General features: G+C 48.2%; 1 protein-coding gene across 1 annotated transcript in view; it reads right to left on the reverse strand.

Annotated features, from left to right (window-relative positions):
• Positions 1 to 15,827: 15,827 nt before the first annotated feature.
• The window catches only part of GXYLT1 (glucoside xylosyltransferase 1), a 63,143-nt gene continuing 55,059 nt past the window's right edge, over positions 15,828 to 23,911 (reverse strand). Inside the window, exon 8 of the mRNA XM_083365225.1 lies at positions 15,828 to 16,147. Coding sequence (XP_083221351.1) covers positions 16,072 to 16,147 — 76 coding nt within the window. The 3' untranslated portion in view covers positions 15,828 to 16,071. The remainder of the gene's footprint in view (positions 16,148 to 23,911) is intronic.

Raw genomic sequence — 23,911 nt, forward strand, 5'->3', positions numbered from 1 at the left:
GGATCCCACCTTCGTCGCCACTATTATGTATTGGGTTCTGACGCGTAGAGAAGACGCCAGACAGATGAGTACAAACAAACTAGTATTTTATTGGCAGTCATTATCTGTACTGAGGGATTAGGGCGTGCAAGCAAGCTTATATACTATCATACAACCAATCAGATTGAACCTAACAATCCTGCCACTAAAACTCCTGCCAGAACTGTTAGAGTTCAAACATGTGAATAGCTGTTATCCTAAAACCTAATACACAACAGATACAAAACTATTTCAGTAACTCAGAATATCTTATTAATTAATGTTTTTATGTTTTTGTGCAGGACACACTGATAGAAAATAATATCTAAGAGAATTGAAGAAATTGTAATTCAACCCTTGTTTAAAATGAAGGAGTTGACAAAAAAAATGGGATTATATATGAGCTATGTTGTTTTAAGTAAAGATTTGTGTGCAAACAAACTCAGGCAGAGTTTGGTGAGCATTCCTTTGTTGGCTCTTTACTAAGCAAATTGTTTGTAAATACGGACAAAGGAATGGCTAGAGGAAGGGGTTTTTACCCAGAAGTGGAAGAAAAAAGGCAGCCAGTGGTATTTTTGTCTAAAATTGACATTTAGGGAAGTCTTGGTGGTTAGCATTTCTTATCAAGTGTGTGTAAACACTTGTTCATACCAAAGTAGTTGGGGGAATAAAGCAATAACTCGGATACAGAAGCAACCACTGAAGGAGGGATGATTGATACTTTTCTATGGTTAATACATGGTTGGTTATATGATAAGTATGATATGTAAATAAATACATAAAATGTTCTATAATATCTAGTGGTGATGCTATTTCAATGCATTCAAGTTGATTTAAATTACCTCAAGTGGGAAATTCCACAATATGAAACTAATGACATGTTTACAAACAATTAGATACTGGGGCTGTTTTCTGTTTTGTCTTTTCTCAGCAAGTAAGGATTGTTAGCCCAGACACCTCCATTGGAGTTTGCTGTCCAGAAGTTTCAGCCTGGTGATTGGGTCCTGATAAAAAGCTGGTGTGAAGAAAAACTTACATCAGCCTGGGGTGGTCCCTACCAAGTCCTCCTAACAACTGAAACAGCAGTTCAAAAGAAAAGAAAGGGTAGAGCCAAAAGAGTGGAAAATAATTCCTGGAGAAGACCCGCTTTGAATAAAAATTTACAAAAACTGATGTGGTCATTGTGGGGTGAAGAAATAATAGCCTGGGTTTGTTTGTGATTTTTCTCATTGCAGGAGTAGCAGCTTTCTGGCTTTTTCAATCTGAGTGGTGGCCTATGTTAATCCATCCAAGGACTCCAGAAGAAGCTGTGGACCTCCACATTCTACAAACTTCTACATAATGTGTTGGTTCTGTGATTGCAATGGTGTCACTGAATGTTCTTGTCAGATTCGTCCCCTCCTGCTTATAGCTTATTTTATTCTTTCCATCCTATTGATGATCTATTCCGCAGGCACTTTGCTTGCCCTGAGAGATTCCCCCCTCTCCCAGGTGTGGCCCTCTGGTTTGTGCCGCTGATTCCTTAATGACGGATCCTGGGATCCCGAGAGGTGGCATGGCACAAAGAGGAGGCTTAGGGGTTTTTTATGTAATTTTTTTAATGGGTTAGGGAGGGGGGAGGGATGTAAGTTCCAGCAGAAAGTTGGGGGGACTGTGCTGGATCTTTCCCAATCCAGGTTGGTAAATGGTCGCCGCGGTGGGGGGGAGGGTCCTGGGGCCCGAGGGGATGGGGTGGGGACATTGATCCCCACAGTGATTGGGAATGGTGGCAGACAGATGAACAGAGGGCCATATCGAAACTTGGGATCGCGCCCCCGCTATCTTCGAGCGGTGGCGCGCTCCGACCCTCTGACCTCATCCTGCTTTTCCGGGGGTGGGGGAGGACAGGTGCCTGAGCTCAGGCTGGCTTATTTGAATGCCAGGTCTGTGGTGAATAAGGCTCCCCTCATTCGGGATTTGATTGAGGAGGAAGGCGCAGACCTGGCATGCATCACTGAAACCTGGTTGGGCCTGGAGGGAGGGGTCCCTCTGATTGAGTTATGCCCACCAGGTTTCCGTGTGCTTCACCAGCCTCGGGCTCAGGGTAGGGGCGGGGGTGGTGGCAGTTGTTATTAAGGAGGCCCTTTGTCCGCGGGAGACCACTGCCCCGCAGATTGGCGGATGTGAGAGTCGGTGGCGGTGGGGTCCTGGGGGTCAGTTGGGTCTGTTGCTCACGTACCTTTCTCCCAGCTGCGTGGCAACAGCCCTGCCCGGGCTACTCGACGCTCTCTCAGGGTTGGCGGTTGAGTTTCCCAGGCTTATGGTTCTGGGAGATTTTAACCTGCCTTCCCTGGGTGGTGCGTCGGGGTGGCCTGAGAGTTCATGGCTTCCATGATAGCCATGGACCTGACCCAGATTATTCAGGGTCTGACTCACGAGGGGGGAAACACGCCCGACCTTATTTTCATCTCTGGGCAGTGGCTTAATGGTCTGGGTGGGGTTACTCCAACATCTCAACCCCTTTCATGCAAGCTTATATACTATCATATAAGAGATAACGAGGAGGAAGAACAACATCCCAGACCCTTTTATAACTGGGATCATTATAGCTTAAGCTTCCTTACCAACATATAAATATAAAACGTAGCTCATATATGCAAAGTGTATTTTTGGGGGGGGGTTGCTTATAAATTTCTGAAAGGATAAAGAAAAGAAAGGGTGGATTGAAAGGAATAAAAGTATTATTCAGAAATTTCTGAGTCTAAAGCAGAAGCCAACTGAAGATCCGAAATAATATTTTATCTAAGTATTGACAAGTACAAATGTGAAAAGCAGAAGTTAAAAATTGTAAGAAGAAGTATTGAAACAACTATAGGAGACGGACTGTGGTAACAGAAAATTAGATGGTGAAAGATAGGATATGGACAAAGGGGCTTCCTGGAACATGGGAAGGACAATGGTTTTAGGCGGTCTGGAAAGTTTATCAGATGATTAGGGAAGGGGCATTGAGTGCGATAGGGGAGTGGGAATCTGCATCGGGGATAGGATATAAAAATGTGTCAAGCAGCTCTGTAAGGTGTGGCTGACTCCTGTGTGTGTTTCAGTCCACCAAGCCTTTGCAAACGCTTCTTTTGAAATAAAACTTTGTTGCTGGAATTCGAAATGAGTTTGTTTTGTTTTGGATCTTGAGCCACGTTCCAAACATCTGTGTTCCTCGCCCCATGAGGCCAACATTCCTGCAGCATTCAGAATTCATCAGGCTGAATTACAAGCTCCGTGATGATTGGCTGCCACTGCTGCCTTCATGCCCCAATCCCTGCTTTGCTAGCCTCCCAGGTTCCATTTGCTTCTCTCCATCCCATTTCTGATGACTCACTTACTCTTTTGAAGATCTCCAGCATTCCAGAACAGGCTGACTCACTCCCTGAAGCTGCTCATTCAAACCAGCCATCCAGCAGCCAGCAGGAGGCTGCTGTAGCCCCACCCAGGCCTTTTATGCCATGAGGACTGCAGGAACACTGGCTTCATGGCGGAAAGGCAGAAGTCTTTTACTGATGCTATTGAAGCTGTTTTCCTTAGATCTCATATTCTTACAGTTTCATCAGCACATGAGTAAAAGGCTGCTGCTTTTCTGCTATGAAGACAGCATTCCTGCAGGCCTCATTTGGTCCCAGCCTGCACGGCACCACAGCAACCTCCTGCTGGCTGCTGGGTGGCTGGTTTGAATAAATAGCTTCAGGGAATGAGTCAGCCTGTTCTGGAACTCTGGAGATCTTGAAAAGGGTAAGTAAGTCATCAGAAATGGGATGGGAAGGAGCAAATGGAACCTGGGGGGCTAGCAAAGCATGTCCAATGCCTGTGCAGACACAAAAGGGAAGGATGTGGGGGGAATAGGCAAGGGGCATGTTATAGAATCTCTGTGGTCGATCATAAGGGTGAATGACCATTGTGGTGCTGCATCATATGTAACTTCAGGACTGGGTCATAAGTACTTTTTGGGGAGGGGACAGTAATTTTGAATGGTCACTAAGTGAATTGTCATAACTTGAGGAATACCTGTATTGCAGACCAACTCTGCCCACAGTCTGGAGTTTGTTCCTGACAGGTTAAGGTTGATTCAGATTTCCATCCTTCCACAGTTCCAAAATGAGGACCCAGAATGTTGGGGGTAATATGCTGGCTCTGAAAATTGCTCAGAGACTGCTATATATCGGTCTAAGTGCTATTGCTATTCTAAAAATCATATTACTTGTTTACTGCTAGTATAATAAATATTTGCCCTGTCTGCTGCTTGAGAATATTCAAACATGCATGTAAGGACCTGCACCAGCCGAAAAGCAAGACTCTTGAATCTATTGAGTTGAGTCAAAAGAATTTTTACTGATAGAAAGTGGTTGCAGTAAAGTAAGGCAGAATCTGAAAGTCCCACACAAAGAACAAAGTTATTATTTCATTTTCCCCAAGTCCCAATCCCCCCCAACCAATCCACCAACAGCCAATACGATGCTGAAAAGATGTTTTAGAATGCTGAGGTGCTAGGCAGATAATAGGTCACTCTCAGAGCATAACGGCCTAGGAATCAGGCTGGAACCAACTGGGGGGGGAAGTCTGCCCTGTTTCTGAGAGCAATCCCTCTCCATATTTCACAAGCGTGCAGCAAAAGTGAAAGCATCCCACAAATGCCAACCTCCCTCCACTTCCAACAGAATGGCAGGACACGTTGGTGGACCTGACAGTGCATATAGATAATATAATTGTATTGGATTGTTTAGGGGAAAATTAGAATGACCTGAAGCCATATGATAATTTCAACACAGCCAAAGATATAAAAATTTAGTAATTAATTCATCTTCTCTTTATGAATATTAAGTATATTTCGTGTTGTTTCTGACTTCTGGTTTTGCAAAGTAGTGTAGCAGCTGAGGGATCGTGAGGCTCCACTCCATAGGGCTGATTTCTGTCTGCCAGGGAACCCTAAATGGGCCTGAAGTTGTCCCATAGAGGCAACACACAAAGGGGGAAGTCCCGCCGATTGCGGAGAGATGGCGGTCAATCCAATTGGTTTGGGAAAAGCCCTCCAGAAACCAGCAGAAGAGACTAACTCAACTTCTGAGTCTAGCACAAGCTACAAGCAACCGAAGTCCAAAAGTACTCCTTCAAGCTAACTGTAAACAACGTGTTTGGAATTGGGTAAGAACAGCATTTTTCTCTCTTCTATTTGGAATCTGATTTCCTGGGGGGAAAAACCCCCAAGAAGCAAAAAGTCTCTGAAAGTGAGAAGGAGGGGGACTTTTGCCTCACCCTCTTGCAGGTGGAAGTGGTGAATTAAACCTTTCAGGGGGAATAGAAATATATTGAAATAAAAAGAATATAAGACTTAATTTGAATAAGTTTGAAATCAGTGGAATCTGTTAAGATTTTCCTTTTATATCATCAAAACAGAAGTAAATAAGTGTTTATTACTGAAAGAACTGATGCTGACATCTAGTGGTAGATGAAAATATTACAACAGCTGCTCTACTAGAGAGGCTGGCAAGGCCCAGGAAAATCTTGATGACCTTCAATGTCTTAATAACAAAGAACAGTTGTGACCCCCCCCCAAAAGGAAACATCTTGGGCTTTCAATAAAGTGAAAATTATAAACTCTTAAAAAAAAGAACTGACCTTTCTGGATTAGAAATACTAAATCAACTGTGATTCTAAAGCCATCTGCAGAGAAAGGAAAACCCTGATTTTTGGCTATCATGGAAAACCAGAGATCTGCAGAAAGAATATACCAAAATACCCCAAATACTTGCCAGAAGGTAAAGGTAAAGGTTGCCCCGCACATGCATGCTAGTCGTTTCCAACTCTAGGGGCCGATGCTCATCTCCGTTTCAAAGCCGAAGAGCCAGTAGATAAACTCGTAGAACAGGGGGTGCTTCATCCCGTAGATAGGGGTGAATGGGAAACCCCAATCATCATGCCACTAAAAGCCAACAGAGAGGTCAGAATCTGTGCTGATTACAAGTACACAATTAATCGTGCACTCAAACAGCATGCGTACCCGGTACCAGTAGTAAGCCACATCCTGGCATCCTTGCAAGGGGGTACAATCTTTGCAAAATTAGATTTGGCTCAGGCCTACCAACAGCTTCCTGTGGACAAAGCCACAGTCGTGGCACAGACGATTGTAACCCACAGGGGGGCGTTTAAAGTAAAGCGTGTGAAATTCAGGGTCAGCATAGTCCCCAGCAGTTTTAAAGGCATTATGGAGTGGATGCTCAAGGGCATCCCGGGGGTTTGCCCCTATTTCGATGACGTGCTCATCACCGGTGAGTCCACTGAGGTGCTGGCAAGGAGGCTCAGAGCCATCCTTCAAAGGCTTCGTGAAAAAGGCCTTAAGCTTAAGAAGAATAAGTGTAGCATTGGAGTCCCTTCAACTGAGTTCTTGGGTTCCCGTATCAATGCCGATGGCATCCACCCTGCTGAGTCAAAAGTAAAAGCCATTCAGATGGCACCCAGCCCCAAAACGAAGGGAGAGCTTCAGGCATTCCTAGGCCTCCTAAATTTTTACCATGTGTTCCTTCCTAACAAGGCCATAGTGGCAGACCCGTTACACTGGCTCTCGGATAAAAATACTGCTTGGAAATGGACTAATGTTCACGAAAGCAGCTTTATGGCATTGAAGGCCCTACTGTCCATCAGTTCGATGATCACTCATTTTAAGGAATCGCTAGTGTGCCTTGTGTGTGACACATCCCCATACAGGGTGGGGGCTGTCCTAAGTCACTTGGAGAGCAATGGACTCAAGTCCTGATTGCTTTCTATTCCAGGACACTGTCCTCAGCAGACCGTAATTATGCACAAATTGATAAGGAGGCATTGGCCATAGTAGCTGGAGTAAAAAAAATCCATGACTACTTGTATGGCAGGGAGTTCATGGTCTTCACAGACCATAAACTGCTATTGGGGTTATTCACTACATACAGACACCTCACATCTTATCCCTAGAACGTTAAGATGATCCATTTTTTTTTACTGGCTTACAGTTTTAAGCTAATTCACAAACCCCGCAAGGATATGGGCCATGCAGATGGCCTAAGCAGGCTTCCACTGCCTCAAATTGAGCCAGATCCGGCCCCAGTGGCCCACGTTTTGTCCATTCAGGACTTGCCGGAGTTTCCCCTCCACGTAGCTGCAGAAACAGTGGCAGATAAGCAGAGTGATATCTTGGGTCCACAGGGGGTGGCTGGAAAAAAGCCCTGGACCTGAGTTCCAGAGCTACTTCACATGTAGACATGACCTCTCAGCTCATAAGGGTTGTATTCTATGGGGGAGCAGGGTCATTGTTCCCATCTCATTAAGGGACAGGGTATTGCTTCATGAAGGTCATCCAGGTATTGTTCGCATGAAAGCATTGGCCTGAAGCTATTTGTGGTGGCCAGGATTAGATAAAGCCATTGAAGCTCAAGTACACAGGTGTTACACATGTCAGCAGTCTAGGCCTGAAATGCCACATGCTCCTGTCCATAGATGGGAGGAGACTCACACTCTCTGGTCGAGGATTCATATCGACTTCACTGGGCCCTTTCAGGGACAGCTATTTCTTATAGTGGTTGACAGCCACTCTAAATGGCTGGAAGTTATACCAATCGCAAATATTACTACTGCTAGGACCATCCATGTGCTTAGGAAACTCTTTGTAACACACGGGCTACTGGACATCATAGTGTCCGATAACGGGGCCCAATTCACTGCAGCAGAATTTCAGGCCTTCTTGAGGGCAAACCGCATTAGGCACGTGACATCGGCTCCATTTCATCCATCTAGTAATGGGCAAGCCAAATGAATGGTACACACCAAAAAAGAATCACTGAAGCATATAGTGACTGGGGACTGTCACCACAGACTGGCCAACTTTTTGCTCTGCCAGCATACCACACCGTGCACGGCAACAGGCAAAAGCCCAGCAGAGCTGCGCTGGGGGAGGCGACTAATCACGAAACTGGACAGGTTGCACCCAGACTGGGTGGCAGCAGATGCCTCTCGCTCAAGAGGGGGTTGCAAGTGGGTGATGGGGTGTGGGCCCAGAACTATGGGCATGGGAACTTGTGGGTGCCAGGGAAAATCACCAAAACATTGGGCCCTCACTCATACGAAGTGGGCCTAGATGGTGGGCAAGTCGTTTGCCGCCATATCGATCAGCTGAGGAAGCGTTTTCCAGAATGGCCACAAAATGAGCACTTCATCCCACTTCATCCACAGACCTCAAACTGGCAGCCAGGCTGAACAATCCACATGCTCTGAGGTCCCTAGCAGTCAGAGCAATGGGAAGGTGGTCATAGAGGGGCAAAGCCCAGGAGTGCAACATAGGTCCCCTGATGGAGAAAGTCAACCAGAACACTATAGCCGCTGTGCTAACTCTGCGGAAGAAATGGACTCTGGGGTGGGCCGACCTGGAATGGCCAGCCAGAGAAACTCAACTCAGCTACTCTCTTGGACTCAAGGACCCTGGTCTACCCAGTCCGGTGGGCCAGCTGGTAGACAGGAGGATGCCCGGCTCTTCCAGACGTTCTACAAGGGTTCACAAACTTCCTGCATACTTACAGGATTTTGTTCCAAAATAATTGAGCTGTAATGTTTAGTTTGTCACTGAAGTGACAAAGTGTGTACTTATGCATGCTACTATTTGCATTCCTGTAAACTCTGTAATTGCTGTAATCTTTCCTTTTGTTGCTATAGTGACCAATGATTTTAGGACTGGAATGGCTGAAAAAATGGAACCCCGGGATAAATTGGAGGACAGCAAAACTCAACTTCCCAGAGGGGGAGCCTAGGAGCTTAAAACCCCAAAGCACCCCCTCAACCCAAAGAGAGGAGTCAGCATCGGTGGGGAAAGAGAAGGGGTTAACAGAGATACCGGAAGAATACAGGGACCTTGCTGAAGTTTTCAGTGAGGAACGGGCAGATGAGCTTCCCCCCACCGCCCCACAGACTGTGCTATAGAATTCAAACCCGGGGCAAAGCTCCCAAAGCCCAGGATGTATGCCATGAGCCCAAAGGAAATGGCAGAAATGGAAAGGTTCATAAAGAAAAACTTAGAAAGATGATTTATTGAGCCTGCCAAACCCAAAGTGGCTGCCCCAGTTCTGCTCAGGGAGAAGAAGGACGGTTCTTTCCGCTGTTGTATAGATTACAGGAATCTGAACACAATTAGTGAATGCAATCTGTACCCCTTACCCCTAATGAAGGATATGCTATCCCACCTATCAAAAGGAAGGATTGTCACTAAACTAGACCTGAGGGAAGCATATTACCGCATTAGGATTAAGGAAGGAGATAAATGGAAGACTGCTTTCAACTGCCCATTGGGTTGCTACCAGTTCAAAGTACTGTCATTTGGACTGCAAGGGCCCCCTGCAGTCTTTATGCAATTAATTAATGACGTGCTAAGACAGCACCTATATAAGGGGGTCCTGGTCTACCTAGATGACATCCTGATATTCACTGAGACCAAAAAGGAACATATCAACCTAGTCAGAGCAGTCCTGAAAAAGTTGCGGGCTGCCCACCTATACACTAAAGTATCGAAGTGTGAGTTCCACCAGGAAAGAATAGACTATCTGGGATATCACATATCCCCAGAGGGCATCGAAATGGACCCTGAGAAAGTCAGGGCAGTATTAGAATGGGCACACACACACACCCCGCACACGGAAGCAATTGCAAAGCTTCCTGGGATTAGCAAATTTCTACCGCCAATTCATCCCTTCATTTGGACAAATAGCCATGCCCCTCACAAACTTGTTGAAAATGAAGGGGGGGGGGTCCCCAGTGAAACCCAGCCAGCCTCTGAAGTGAACCATGGAATGCCAGACAGCATTTGAGAGGCTAAAGAGACTTTTTTCTGCTGAACGTGTCCTGAGACATCCAGATCCCAATAAACCTTTTGTAATACAGACAGATGCTAGCGATGTAGCAGTGGGAGCTGTATTATTACAGGAAAATGATGAGGGGGCATTGCAACCATGTGCTTATACATCCAGAAAACTCATGGAAACAGAACAACGTTGGCCCATATGGGAAAATGAGGTTTATTCTATAAGATGGGGATTAATTACATGGTGCCAGTTCCTAGAAGGAAATAAAATCCCCTTCCAGGTCTGGACAGACCACAAAAACTTGGAAGCACTAAAAACACCCAGGAAACTCACTCCTAAGCAAGCCCGCTGGTCCCAACATTTTCACCGATTCAATTTCACTCTCAAACACTTACCGGGGGGGGGGGGGAATTTCCTGGCAGATGCATTATCTCACATGCCCCAATATAACAGCACATGGACCACTGACTCTAAACCACTTATGCCTGAACAACAACTGGCAGCACCAGTCACCACCAGGGCTCAAATAAAAATGAAGCCGAAGGTGGATAGCCAAACTGGAATAGAATTCCAAAAGTCTTTGGAAAGTGATGAATGGTTCCAGAAAAATAGACATGTGTGCTCAATTAAAGATGGACTAGCCTGGGTGGGGGAGAAGTTATACATACCTGCCACCCAGAGGATCAATTTCATGCAACTGTGCCACAATACAAAATCAGCAGGGCATTTTGGGTTTGTAAAAACCTTACATTTAACTAAAAGGCAATTTTGGTGGACATCTATGAAAAAGGACATAGAAACCTATGTGGGCAGCTGTCAAATTTGTGCGATGGCCAAGAGGCTGCAAGGGAAATCCCCCTGAAGGCCCTCCCCCTGGAGGTCGCCAGCTGACATTGTCTAGCCGACGGCACCCTGAGGAGGCCCTCCCTGTGTGAGCGCACTGGGCGATGGGAAGTTGTTGCCGGCAGTAGACGGTCCTGCAAATATCTCGGGCCTAGGCCATGCAGGGCTTTAAAGGTAAGTACCAACACCTTAAATCTCACCCGGAGGGCAACCGGTAACCAATGCAGCTCACGCAGAAGGGGTGTAATATGGGAGTAACGGGATGCTCCCATCCCTACCCACACGGCCGCATTCTGCACCAGCTGGAGCCTCCGGGTGGTCTTCAAGGGCAGCCCCATGTAGAGAGCATTGCAGTAATCTATACGGGAGGTAACGAATGCGTGAGTGACCGTATGTAGCGCATCTCGGTCCAGATAGGGGCGCACCAGGCAAACCTGGGCAAATGCCCCCCTGGCCACAACTCCTATATGATCTTCAAAACTGAGTCATGTATTCAGGAGGACGCCTAAGTTGTGCACCCTATCAACGGAAGGTAACACCTCTCCTCCCATAACCAAAGATGGAACCACTTGGACTAAACGAGATGCCGGTACCTAAAGCCACTCAGTCTTGGCCGTGTGGAGCCTGTTCTTCCCCATCCAGATCCGTGCCGCTTCCAGGCAATGGGACATCACATCGAGGGCATCGCTGGGTTGGTTCGGGGTGGAGATGAAAAGCTGGGTATCATCAGCATATTGATGATACCTCACCCCGAAACCACGGATGATCTCACCCAGTGGCTTCATGTATATGTTGAACAGGAGGGGCGAGAGGACCGACCCCTGAGGCACCCCACAACTAAGGGGCCTCCGGGTTAACCTCTGTCAACACCGTCTGTGAACGGCCCGAGAGGTAGGAGAACCACCGTAAAACGGTGCCTCCCACTCCCAACCTCTCAAGACGATGCAGCAAGATACCATGGTCGATGGTATCAAAAGCCGCTGAGAGATCTAATAGAACCAGGACAGAGGAATAACCACTATCTCGGGCCCACCAGAGATCATCCACCAGCGTGACCAATGCCGTCTCCATGCTGTACCCGGGCCTGAAACCCGATTGGTACGGATCCAGATACTCAGTTTCCTCTAGGACCAAAGGGAGCTGCCGAGCCACCACGCTCTCAACAACCTTCGCAAGAAAGTGAAGGTTGGAGACAGGACGAGTTAAAATAGCTGGATCCAAGCCAGGTTTCTTGAGGAGGGGCCTCACCACCGCCTCCTTCAAGGCGGCAGGGAAGGACCCCTCACTCAAGGAAGCATTAATAATTGCCAGGAGCCAGCCTCGTGTAACCTCCTGAGCCGCATAAACCAGCCAGGAGGGACACGGGTCCAACAAACACGTGGCGGCACTTAATTTCCCCATGATCCTGTCCATTTCATCCGGAGTCACAGGATCAAATTCCTCCCAAATGTTATCGGCCAAACCCATCGCTTCCCCCTCGTCAGACACTGCCCAGTTGGAGTCCACACCAGCCCGAATCTGAGCGATTTTATCCACCAGATACTGACTAAACTCCTCGGCCCATCCCCCAAGGGGTCCTCCCCCGTCCCCTGATTTAAAAGGGAATGGGTCACCCTAAACAGGACGGCCAGGTGGTTATCTGCGGACGCAACGAGGGTGGCGAAGTGAGCACGCTTCGCCACCTCCATTGCCACAAGGTAAGATCTAGAAAAGGATCTTAACTGTGTTCGGTCAGACTTGGACCGACTGGACCTCCAAATGCTCTCTAAGCCCCTTCTCCGGCGCTTCATCTCCCGCAGGTCCATGGAAAACCAAGGAGCCAACCGGGATCTGCGCCAGGTCAGAGGCCGCAAAGGCACAACACGGTCGAGAGCCTCCAAAGCAGCCCGTTGCCAGGCGTTAACTAAGGTCTCAACCAGGCTGTGGGAAAGGGAGGCAGGAATCAATGCAAGCGCCGTCTGGAACCTATCCGGGTCCATCAGGCGCCTGGGGCGGAAGCACCTGGTTGGTTCCGCCTCCCAGCAGCGGGGGGTAGCATGACAGAGGCCCAGCCGCAGCGGCATTATGGCAGCGGCATTGGATGCAACGCGTGAGGCGGCAAACGGCCAGGTTCGACGTGACGTGGCCATTTGCCACATCACACATCGCGCCCAATGCTGCTGTGATGAGGCCTGGAGGATCCTCCCCCCTTCTGACCCATGTGCTGTTATACCAGTTCCTTACCTCCGCCCAGCTTGTTCCATGGCCTCATGGCAGTGCCATTGGGCAGGAGGCAGCAAATGGCCGATTTCGGCAGGCCATGGCCATTGGCCACCTTGAGCATTGCGCCCAGTGCCACTGCCAGGCCTACTGTATGTTAAATCTAACCCCTACTGCCCGTCCAACCCTAACAGGAGATGGGAAACCCTGGGGGAAAAAACGGAAAAATCTGGGTGGGAAAAAAGAGTTTTTCCTGTTTCCAAACTCCTTTGGAAGCAAATAGGAAAAACTGTTTTCTTCCTACCCAGGTTTTTCCATTTTTCCCCTCAGGTCTTCCCATCTCCTGTTAGGGGTGGGGGCAGTGGGGGTTAGAGTTAACATACGGTAGGCCTGGCTATGGCTTCGCATGAGTCAGATGGGGAGGGGGGAATCTGCCAGGTCTCATGGCCAGGTCGTTGGCAAGTGTAGCATGGCTCGGCTGAAAGCAGTCGTGGAACAAGTGGGGCAGGTTCCCCCCTCACCTGCCCATTCTCTTCTCTGTCACTCCTGAGCCACACTTCACAGTTCTACCTATGAGCAACCAAAGTGGCAGGTTGAGCATCGGAGGATTGGGGAGGGAGGGTGGTGGGACATATGCTCTTCCCATGCCAGGCCAGCCCCTGCAGTCCTAGGGTGGCCGGGGCTGGGAGGTAGCAGGAAAGGTGCTGTGGGGCCTGCCAGGCCGACCAAAGCGGCAGGTGGAGCAGCAGAGGCTCTGGGAGGAAGGGTGGTGAAGCATGCAGGCAGGCCATTGGCGAGCACAATGCAACTCGGCTGAAAGCAGCCGCGGAACAAGTGTGGCAGGTTCCCCCTTCACTTGATGGCAGGGAGAGTGCCAGAGGCTCAGGGAGGAAGGGTGAAGCACGCGAGCATCCATGCCAGCTGCCCCTTCCCCATGGATCCAGAGAGCTTGGCACAATAACGCCCATATGCCCTATCTCCCCCCAGGAATTGCATTTCTTTGCTTACCTGACTCCCAGCCCTGCGCCGTTTCTCCTTCGCCATCCGCTGTGGCTGCATGCAGGGAAACAAAAGAAGTTTTTTTTGGGAAAAAAGTCAATTAATCAATTTCAACTTATTTTTGCGAGAAGTTGGAATTGATTGATTGACGTTTTTCCCCCAAAATAAACCTTGTTTCCCTGCACAGTGGCAGCAAATTGCGAAGGAGAAACGGCATGGGGCTGGGAGTCAGGTAAGCAAAGAAATGCAATTCCTGGGGGGAGCAAGGGCATCTGGGCGGTGTTGTGCCAAGCTCTCCAGCTCCACGGGGAAGGGGCAGCTGGCATGGGTGATGGCAAGACACTCGCCTGCTTCACCATCCTCCATCCCCGAGCCTCTGTCGCTCCACCTGCCACTTTAGTAGCTCTGTAGGCAGAGCTGTGAAGTTCTCTTCTCTGACAGAGAAGAGAATGGGCAGGTGAGGGGGGAACCTGCCCCACTTGTTCCGTGGCCGCTTTTGGCCAAGCTGTGTTGCGCTCATCAATGGCCCGCCCACCCGCTTCACCACCCTCCTTCCCCGAGCCTCTAGCACTCCACCTGCTGATTTGGTTAGCCTGGCGGCCCCAATCTCAGCACCGTTTGCCACTGCCCAGCACAGCCGCCCTGGGGCTGCAGGGGCTGGCATGGCATGGGAAGGGCATGCATCCCGCCCTCCCACCCGCTCCAGTACCATACCTGGTCCGCCATCACACTATCACCGCCACTTTGTTTCTCCACCTCGTGCACAGGCCCCACCCCACTCCTACATGCTTGCAGCCTACTGCTGTAGTAGTGGCAAAAAATAAGCCCACCCTGAAAGTAAATCCTAGTGCTTACTTCAGAGCCCAAAAGAAAATAAGACTGGGTCTTACTTTCGAGGAAACTTGTTGCCTAATTTGTAATAAATACCAAAGTATGCTAAAAAATGTAAAATGAAGTTCAGTTCTAATACTTTATTTAGTATTATACTATTACCCACTCAGATGGTAAAGTATCCAGACTGCCCATTATGTGGTTTCCATGTAGACTCTGCACACTTTCCATTACAGGAAAGAGAAGTTAGCATGTCCAGAAACTGACAATGTAAGTTACCATGGGGAACTCATGTTAAGCACTCTAAAGTTTTTCACCCATTGTACCACTTTTAGGATATGGCAACATCCGAGTAGCACCAGTTGTCTAGCAAGGTGTCAAAAACTTGATGACCCCCCCAAAAGGAAAAAAAAGTGAAGTACAGGTAGTCCTCGACTTACAACAGTTTGCTTAGTGACTGTTTGAATTTACAATGGCACTGAAAAAAGTGTCCCCCAAGCCACAGCCGAGCAAGACACCTGCCTGCCCACCCAGCAGCGCTCTTCCTCCTGTACAAGGTTTTCATTGTTTTGGTCACTTCACATGACCCTGGGACACTGTTACCGTCATAAAAATGAATCAGTTGCCAATCATCCAAATGTAAATCACAAGACCCTGGGAATGCTGCAACATTCCAGCTGATCGGCGCTTCTTCTGAGCTCAGTAGAAGCGCCAGGATCAGTGCCGAGCTCCAGCTGGAGCCTGGCGCTGATTTTGGCGCTTCCGCCGAGCCCTGAGAGCCCTGCAGCTCCAGCCATCTCTTGTGCATTGTGCGGTGCTGGCACCAGTTCAGCTCATTCCCCTCCCCCGCTACCACTTCTCTAGGATGGTCGCGTACCACCTGCCAGGTGCCAATGTACCTGGTGGTACCTGTACCACTGGTTGAAAAGCCCTGCTCTAAACATTGTAATGCCTGAAGAGGGCTAGGATGTAAGTAGATTTTAGTGAACTGTAAGAATTCTAAGATAATAGTTCATAAGCATATATTTTGCAGTGATTTTTCCTCCTTTAATAACTAAATCAATCATCAAAGTTGTATTGAGAGTTATGTGTATCAAATTGAACCTCAGGTTCAATAAAAATCCAGCCACATTTTGCCACTTTATTATGATAATTTGTTTTTTGCATTTAAGATACTTTAGGCTTTTTGTTCTCTATGATACATAGCAAAATGTGCTCAGAACTGCAGGAAATTTGAAAACACATTCGTGACATAACAATTCACTTTAATTTAATGCTCCATTATTGAAATATAGGGGAAATATATGAAGATCTATTGAACATGACCATCCCAAACTTTTTATTCTGCCATGAAGTTCCTTAGATGTATGCTGTTGCATATAAGTACCCGATGTTCTCCAGTATGGCCATGCTGGCTGGAATTGAGAAAAATTACAATTTAGAACTGTTATAAAATATCAGATTAATGAATTATTTATAGCAACATATAATAAAATACTGAAAATCTTAAATTTGTTTCCATTAAGTAATCTTGCGTTGAGTGGATATTCTATTTGTCATGAGCAGTTTACAATTAAATATATGTAAAACATGATTGTCAAATCTTCTAAAATATAAGACATGAAAACAAAGGCACATAGATTGTCAATCATCACCTATTTCTTTGAAACAAGGTAACTTGTCAGCTTTGTAAGCAATGTATTTTTATACAGGTGAAACTCGAAAAATTAGAATATCATGCAAAAGTTCATTTATTTCAGTAATGCAACTTAAAAGGGGAAACTAATATATAACATAGACTCATTACATGCAAAGCAAGATAGTTCAAGATGTGATTTGTCATAATTGTGATGATTATGGCGTACAGCTCATGAAAACTCCAAATCCACAATCTCAGAAAATTAGAATATTACATGCAATCAATAAAACAAGGAGTGTACATAGAACAATATCAGACCTCTAAAAAGTATAAGCATGCATATATACTCAGTACTTGGTTTGGGCTCCTTTTGCAGCAATTACTGCCTGAATGCGACGTGGCATGGAAGCTATCAGCCTGTGGCACTGCTGAGGTGTTATGGAGGACCAGGATGCTTCAATAGCGGCCTTCAGCTCTTCTGCATTGTTCGGTCTCATGTCTCTCATCTTTCTCTTGGCAATGCCCCATAGATTCTCTATGGGGTTCAGGTCAGGTGAGTCTGCTGGCCAATCAAGCACAGTAATCCCACAGTCATTGAACCAGGTTTTGGTGCTTTTGGCAGTGTGGGTAGGTGCCAGGTCCTGCTGGAAAATGAAGTCAGCAACCCCATAAAGCTCGTCTGCGGAAGGAAGCATGAAGTGCTCCAAAATCTCCTGGTAGACAGCTGCGTTGACCCTGGACTTAATGAAGCACAGTGGACCAACACCAGCAGATGACATGGCTCCCTAAATCAACACAGACTGGAAACTTCGCACTGGACTTCAAGCATCTTGCAATGTGTGCCTCTCCATTCTTCCTCCAGACTTTGGGTCCTTGGTTTCCAAATGAGATGCAAAAGTTGCTCTCATCAGAAAAGAGGACTTTGGACCACTGAGCAACAGACCAGTTCTGTTTTTCTTTAGCCCAGGTAAGACACTTCTGACGTTGTTTGTTGTTCAGGAGCGGCTTGACAAGAGGAATACGACATTTGAAGCCCATGTCCAGGATCCGTCTGTGTGTGGTGGCTCTTGATGCACTGACTCCAGCCTCAATCCACTCCTTGTAAAAGTCCCCAACACTTTTTTTTATTAAAATGTTTCAAAGTACATTTTTGAACATAAACCCCATCCCTCCTACCCCTACCCCTACCCCATACCCTAACCCACCCAATACCCCTACCTCCCCCAGCCCCCCCGACTTCCCAAAGAAGAATACAGGATATTATTTTCACAATCTTAATCTAAAATATACTAACTATAATTTTAAATCCAGTCGCGCTTTAACTCTCCTTAAACACCATAATATATCTCCATTACAAATATTATTCACATATTCCAAATTCTACCATTACTATCTAATTCAAAACTTTCAAAATCCATTCTTCTATAATAAACAAATCAGCCTTCTTCCAATATAACAGTACCAAAAATTCTACTATAGTTATTAATTATAAATATCTTTTTCTTAAAGATCTTACATATTCCACTGAATTACTTTAACTTTTAAAATTGTAATCTTTTACAATTCAACCATACATAATAATACATTGCATCATCACAGCCACCTCTTCAACATTTAGACTAACGGTTTAAATACACACATACTACCGTAATTTTTAAGATCTACTGTAAATACCATCCCCAAATATCCACCATTATTAAATCTTAATTATCCTACGATCTTTAACAAGTTCCATTTCTAAATCTTATTTCTATCAAAGTCCTCCATTAATCTCTATTATTATTATTATTATTCCTTAAATCTAAATGCAGCCCGTGTCATTCTTTGAATCTTAAGATCTTTAAGTAAAGCCAAGGATTGCACAGCCTCCGAAACTATTTCTTGTAACTGTCACTCTCCTTCTTCCTTTCCTTTTTTTTCTTCTGAGGATGATGGTAAGCCTGCTTTCAATACATTAGAATAAAAGTCACGTGCCTTCTCTACTGTATTAAGACAATATCTTTCTCCAGAATAATTCACCACAATCCCCACTGGTATCTCCCACCTAAACCAAAGCTGTTGTTTCTTTAATTCATCTGTCAGAAAGAAAAAATCTTTCCTTTTTCTCAAAATTCTTGGAGGAATCTCTTTCAGAATCAAAACCTGCTGATTGGCCACTTTAAGTCTTTTATTATAAAAAATTTGAATGATCTCATTTCTAATCTTTCTCTTTGTAAAGTATGCCACCACATCCCTTGGCAGTTTCCTTTGTATGGCAATACAAGAATTAACACGGAATGCTTTGTCTATCTTCCAAAAAAAAATCTTCAGGTTGAAACCCCAAAATAGGAGCAAGAGCATCCACCAACGTTTCTTCCAGATTTTCCTGCGAGTTCTCTTTCAAACCTCTGATCCTCAAAGCGAATTCGATATCTCTATATTGCATCATCACTTTCATCTTCAAGTTTTTCCATTTTATTCTCCACTTCACCCATTTTAGCCTCCAGCATCAGATTATTTTGTTTCACTTCTTCCACACGTTCATCCAGATTCTCAATACAGCCTGAAAACACCTGAAGTGCCATCAAAGTATCCTCCCTTATTTTCTTGCTTTCATTTCCAATAAATTCTGCCACCTTCTCAAATATTTTTTCAGACTGAATTTTTAAGGCATCGTTTAGAGCATATTGTAAATCTTTTAAAGTCAATACAGATGCAGCAGCTTGGGGAGGTAACTTCAAAGACTGTGTTCCAGATTGCTGAACAAACAATCCCTCCACACTTTTAAAACGGGTCTATGCGGTTTGGGAGCCATCTTTGCAACTAATGATTTTCAATACACACTTTCACTTTCTAGTCCATTTATTACTTTGTAGTTAAACTGTGAAATAACCAAATTTTAAAAATAACTTTTTAGCACCTCCAAATTATAAGTAGCTCTTTTAAGGTTTAAAAGTCCATTTTACATATTCCAACTCAGTTCAAACAGTCACTTTACTTTAAAGAAAAACACTTTCGCTTCTTGTTAAAGAGAAAAAAAAATCAGTTAGGCACCATCTTCCCCTTCTTTCAAAACGATTGTTGGAGCAGGAAAAGAGTTTGAGTTTCAGAGTTAAAGCTTTGTACTTGATATTTATCTTGCTCCTGCATCAGCTCTGCTGCTACCATCACTCAAGATGTCAATCAGATCTGGCAGGAGTGGATTCAGCGTCTTGTTCTGCTAAAGCAGAAGAGTCCTTCGTCCGGAGCATTCCCAGGCTTTGGGGGGGCTCTCACCCTTTATGCCCAAGAACAAATGTTCTGGGGCTCTAGGGGAGCTCTACCCCTACCTGGAAGCTCCCCCTCCCCTCTTTGCCTGAGAAGGGTTTTCGAGTGGTGGAACAGCTGATTGTCGGCTATTCCGCCGCTTCAAAAGGATCGAAGGGCCGGTGGTCGAATCCGACCGTCCTTGCCGCTGAAGCGCCACCCGGAAGTCCCTTAGTCCCCATGGGGGATACGCCCAAGATGGCAGACGTGCTGGGCTGAGCTCCATGAGTTCCAGCTGTTAGGTGTCCCTTAGGAGCCCCTCAGGGATGCTCTTGGGCCCTCTGTGTTGGGGATTAGCGTTGATAGGCAATGAGGCAGACAATGAGGTAGGCAGGGGTGCTTTTACCATGCCGGTCGTCCCCCGTCTGCTGGTTTGCTGTCTCCATCCGTTTGCCTCGCTCGACCTTGCCTGCTTGCTTCTGCTGTTCCCGGCGTCTCCGGGCCGTTCTCGGGCCGTTTGTGGCTGGCGCCGGCATTTTGTGTCACTTTGGGCCGCCTTGGGCCGCTTTGGCAACGACGGCGTCTTTGGGCCATTTTCGGTGGCGTCTTCGGGCCGTTTTTGGTGGCGGAGGGGACGTCAGTGGGTCATTTTGGCGGTGGTGGCGTTTTCACGTTGCTTCGGGCCGCCTCGGGCCGCTCTCGGCGTCGTCGTCGTCTTCGGGCCGTTTCGGTCATCTTGGCGGCGGCGGCGATGTTTTTGGGCCGCTTTCGGGCCGCTTTCGGCGGCGGCGTCTTCGCTCCTTGCTCGAGCTTGCGGTGGTCAGCAGTGTTTTCGGGCCTTGGATCGATTGGCGGCGACGGCGTCTTCGGCGACGGTGGCAGCGGCGCTGCAGCGGCTGGCATTCTTGTTGGCAGCGGAAGTGGCAGCGGGTCCTGTGACGGTGAGGCCCTCCGCTCGCCCCGGCTCCTCGCTCCTCCCCCCTTGAAAACTTGGGGCTCCTGTACTTTGGGGGGCTGCGCTCTGGATGGCCCAATTTTGGGGGCCTATGGAGTTGCGGCCGGGAACGACAACGGCAGTGTGGCGAAGGAAATGTGGGGGCAATTGGAGTGGCCAGCCGGTACTAGACAAGAATTCACCATCTTGTGGCCTAGCCAGTCCCTCTGCCCTGGATATATACCTACCCGCTTATAAACTCTTTGCCTGCCTCCCTTTCCCCGTAGGATTCAGATGGACCTGGGTACAAGCCACGGTGGGAGAATGGCTTGAACTTACATCTGCAGCCCCATAGAGGTGGGAGCTCTATGGGGTATGCCCTACCCAGGGTGCATATCTTGGACCACCCCCGGGAACAGAGTTGCAACCCGTTGTGAGAGGATGGGGGGTCGCCTGTTCCTGGGGGCACCCAACTGAGTGGCAGTGAAGCTGGGTGATGGTCCAGATACTCACTTCCTCTGATTGATCCTCCTACTGAATTTATTAATCATGGGACTGCCTCTCCTGGACTCTCTTGGACTTGTATGCATTTTCGTTACACTAGCACAGACTTGTTCGCCCTCAGGGGTGCCCCCCTCTCCTGGGTGTGACCCGCCTTTTTTACCACCTCCAACCTCGATGAAGGGCCCGATTATTGGGACCCTGAGAGATGGCTGGGCAGGGGCAGGGGCCTCCAATATAAATTTAATAAGAGGCCCCTGGTTAACTTTTTAGTAAAAAATTTTATGGGGTTAGGGGGCGGGAGTGGGTTATGGTTGTTCGGCTATGGGGGGTGGTCTATCAACCGCTGCTCAGGCCAGGTCTGGGTCTGATCGCGTGGGGGGAGAGTGGGGTGTGGTTGCCTCCGGGGCTTGGGAGCGGGTCGTGGGACTACCGATTCCCACAACGTTGGGGAATGGCAGCAGGTGTACGAACAGAGGGCCGTATCATTATCGGGGGGGGTCGTCTCCGCTACTTACAAGTGGTGAGGCGCTCCGACCCTCTGTCTCTTCCCCGAGGTCCCGGGAGCGAGGATGTACAGCCTCCTGAGCTCCGGGTAGTGTACTTGAATGCCAGGTCCGTTGTTAATAAAGCTCCCCTTGTTCGGGATCTAGTTGAGGGTGAGCATGCGGACCTGGCTTGCATCACGGAGACTTGGTTGGGCCCAGAGGGTGGTGTTCCTTTGGTCGATCTTTGCCCACCAGGTTTCTGGGTGCTACACCATCCTCGGGCTCAAGGTAGGGGCGGGGGAGTGGCGGTAGCTATCAGGGAGACCTTATGTCCGCGGGAGACCACCGTTCCCCAGATAGTCGGGTGTGAGTCTCTCTTCTTGAGATTTGGTCCTAGGGCGCAGTTGGGCTTGCTGCTGGTGTACCTTTTGCCTAGTCACGCAGCGGCAGCCCTGCCTGAGCTACTCAATGTCCTCTCGGGGTTGGTGATTGAGTTCCCCAAACTCATAGTTTTGGGTGACTTCAATCTACCATCCCTAGGAGGTTCATCTGAGTTAGCTCGGGAGTTCATGGCTTCCATGACGGCCATGGACCTGATGCAAGTAATTTCTGGACCGACTCATGAGGGAGGCCACACCCTTGACCTGGTTTTCTTGTCTGGACGGTGTTTTGATGATCTTGGTGGGGGCTCTCCAATTGTTATGCCCCTGTCATGGACCAATCATTACCTCCTGCGGCTGGTCTTCCGTTTTGCCAACCCCCGCCGTGGGGGTACGGAGCCAATTAGATGGTACCGCCCCAGGCGCTTAATGGATCCTGATAGGTTCCAGGCAGCGCTGGGGTCCCCACCTGCCTCCGTTGCTCACAACTCGGCGGATGCCTTAGTGGAAGCCTGGGAAAGGGCGGCCACTGAGGCACTTGACTGAGTTGTACCCTTGCGGCCCCTGACCCGGTGCAGATCCCAGCGAGTTCCATGGTTCTCCGCGGCGCTCCGGGAGATGAAGTGTCGGAGACGGGGCTTAGAGAGCTGTTCGAGGTCCAGCCGATCCGAATCGGACCGGTTACGACTAAGAACCTACATTAGGTCTTATCTCGCAGCGATGAGGGCGGCGAGGTCTAATTACTTCTCCGCCCTCATCGCGTCCGCAGATAATCGCCCGGCCGCCCTGTTTAGGGTGACCCGCTCCCTCCTTAATCAGGAGGTGAGGGAGGAACCCTTGCAGGGTCGTGCCGAGGAGTTTAGTCAACATCTGTTGGATAAAATCGCTCGGATTCGGATCGGTCTGGACTCCAACTGGGCAGAGTCCGACGATCAGGACACGGGCGGTCTTGTCGATGTTATCTGGGAGGAGTTTGATTCTGTGACCCCTGAGGAAGTGGACAGGATTATGGGGAGGTTTAGCTCCACCACATGTTTATTGGACCCGTGCCCTTCTTGGCTGGTTTATGCAGCTCGGGAGGGGACACGAGGCTGGTTCCAGGCGGTTACATCTGCTTCTTTGAGTGAGGGTAATTTCCCCGCCGTCCTGAAGGAGGCGGTGGTGAGACCTCTCCTCAAGAAGCCTGCCCTGGACCCAGCTGTGTTAAATAACTTTCGTCCGGTCTCCAACCTTCGCTTTCTTGCGAAGGTTGTTGAGAGTGGTGGCGCATCAGGTCCCTAAGGTTCTGGATGAAGCGGATTATCTAGACCGTACCAATCGGGTTTCAGGCCCGGGTACAGCACGGAGACGGCATTGGTCGTTCTGGTGAATGATCTCTGGAGGGCCCGGGACAGGGGATATTCCTCTGTCCTAGTCCTAGTAGACCTCTCAGCGGCTTTCGATACCATCGACCATGGTATCCTGCTGCAGTGTCTCAGGGGATTGGGAGTGGGAGGCACAGTTCTTCGGTGGTTCTCCTCCTATCTCCTGGGACGCTCGCAGTCAGTGTTGGCAGGGGGGCAGAGGTCGACCCCAAGGTCTCTCGTTTGTGGAGTTCCTCAGGGGTCGGTCCTCTCGCCTCTCCTGTTCAACATCTACATGAAACCGCTGGGTGAGATCATTCGTGGTTTTGGAGTTGGGTATCATCAGTATGCCGATGATACCCAGCTTTTCATTTCGACCCCAAACCACCCCAGTGATGCCCTCGACGTGATGTCCCGTTGCCTGGAGGCGGTTCGGGTCTGGATGGGGAGGAACAGACTTCAGCTCAACCCTGACAAGACTGAGTGGCTGTGCATTCCGGCATCCCGGGACATTCAGAATATTCCACCTCTTTCTATGAGGGGTGTTTTTACCCCCCGTAGATAGGGCTCACAACTTGGGAGTCCTCCTAGATTCACAGCTTTCTCTAGAAGACCATACAGTAGCTGTGACTAGGGGGGCCTTCGCCCAGGTTCGCCTGGTGCGCCAGT

The sequence above is a fragment of the Vipera ursinii genome (genome assembly GCF_947247035.1).
Source record: "Vipera ursinii genome assembly, chromosome: 6".
Taxonomy (NCBI): domain Eukaryota; kingdom Metazoa; phylum Chordata; class Lepidosauria; order Squamata; family Viperidae; genus Vipera; species Vipera ursinii.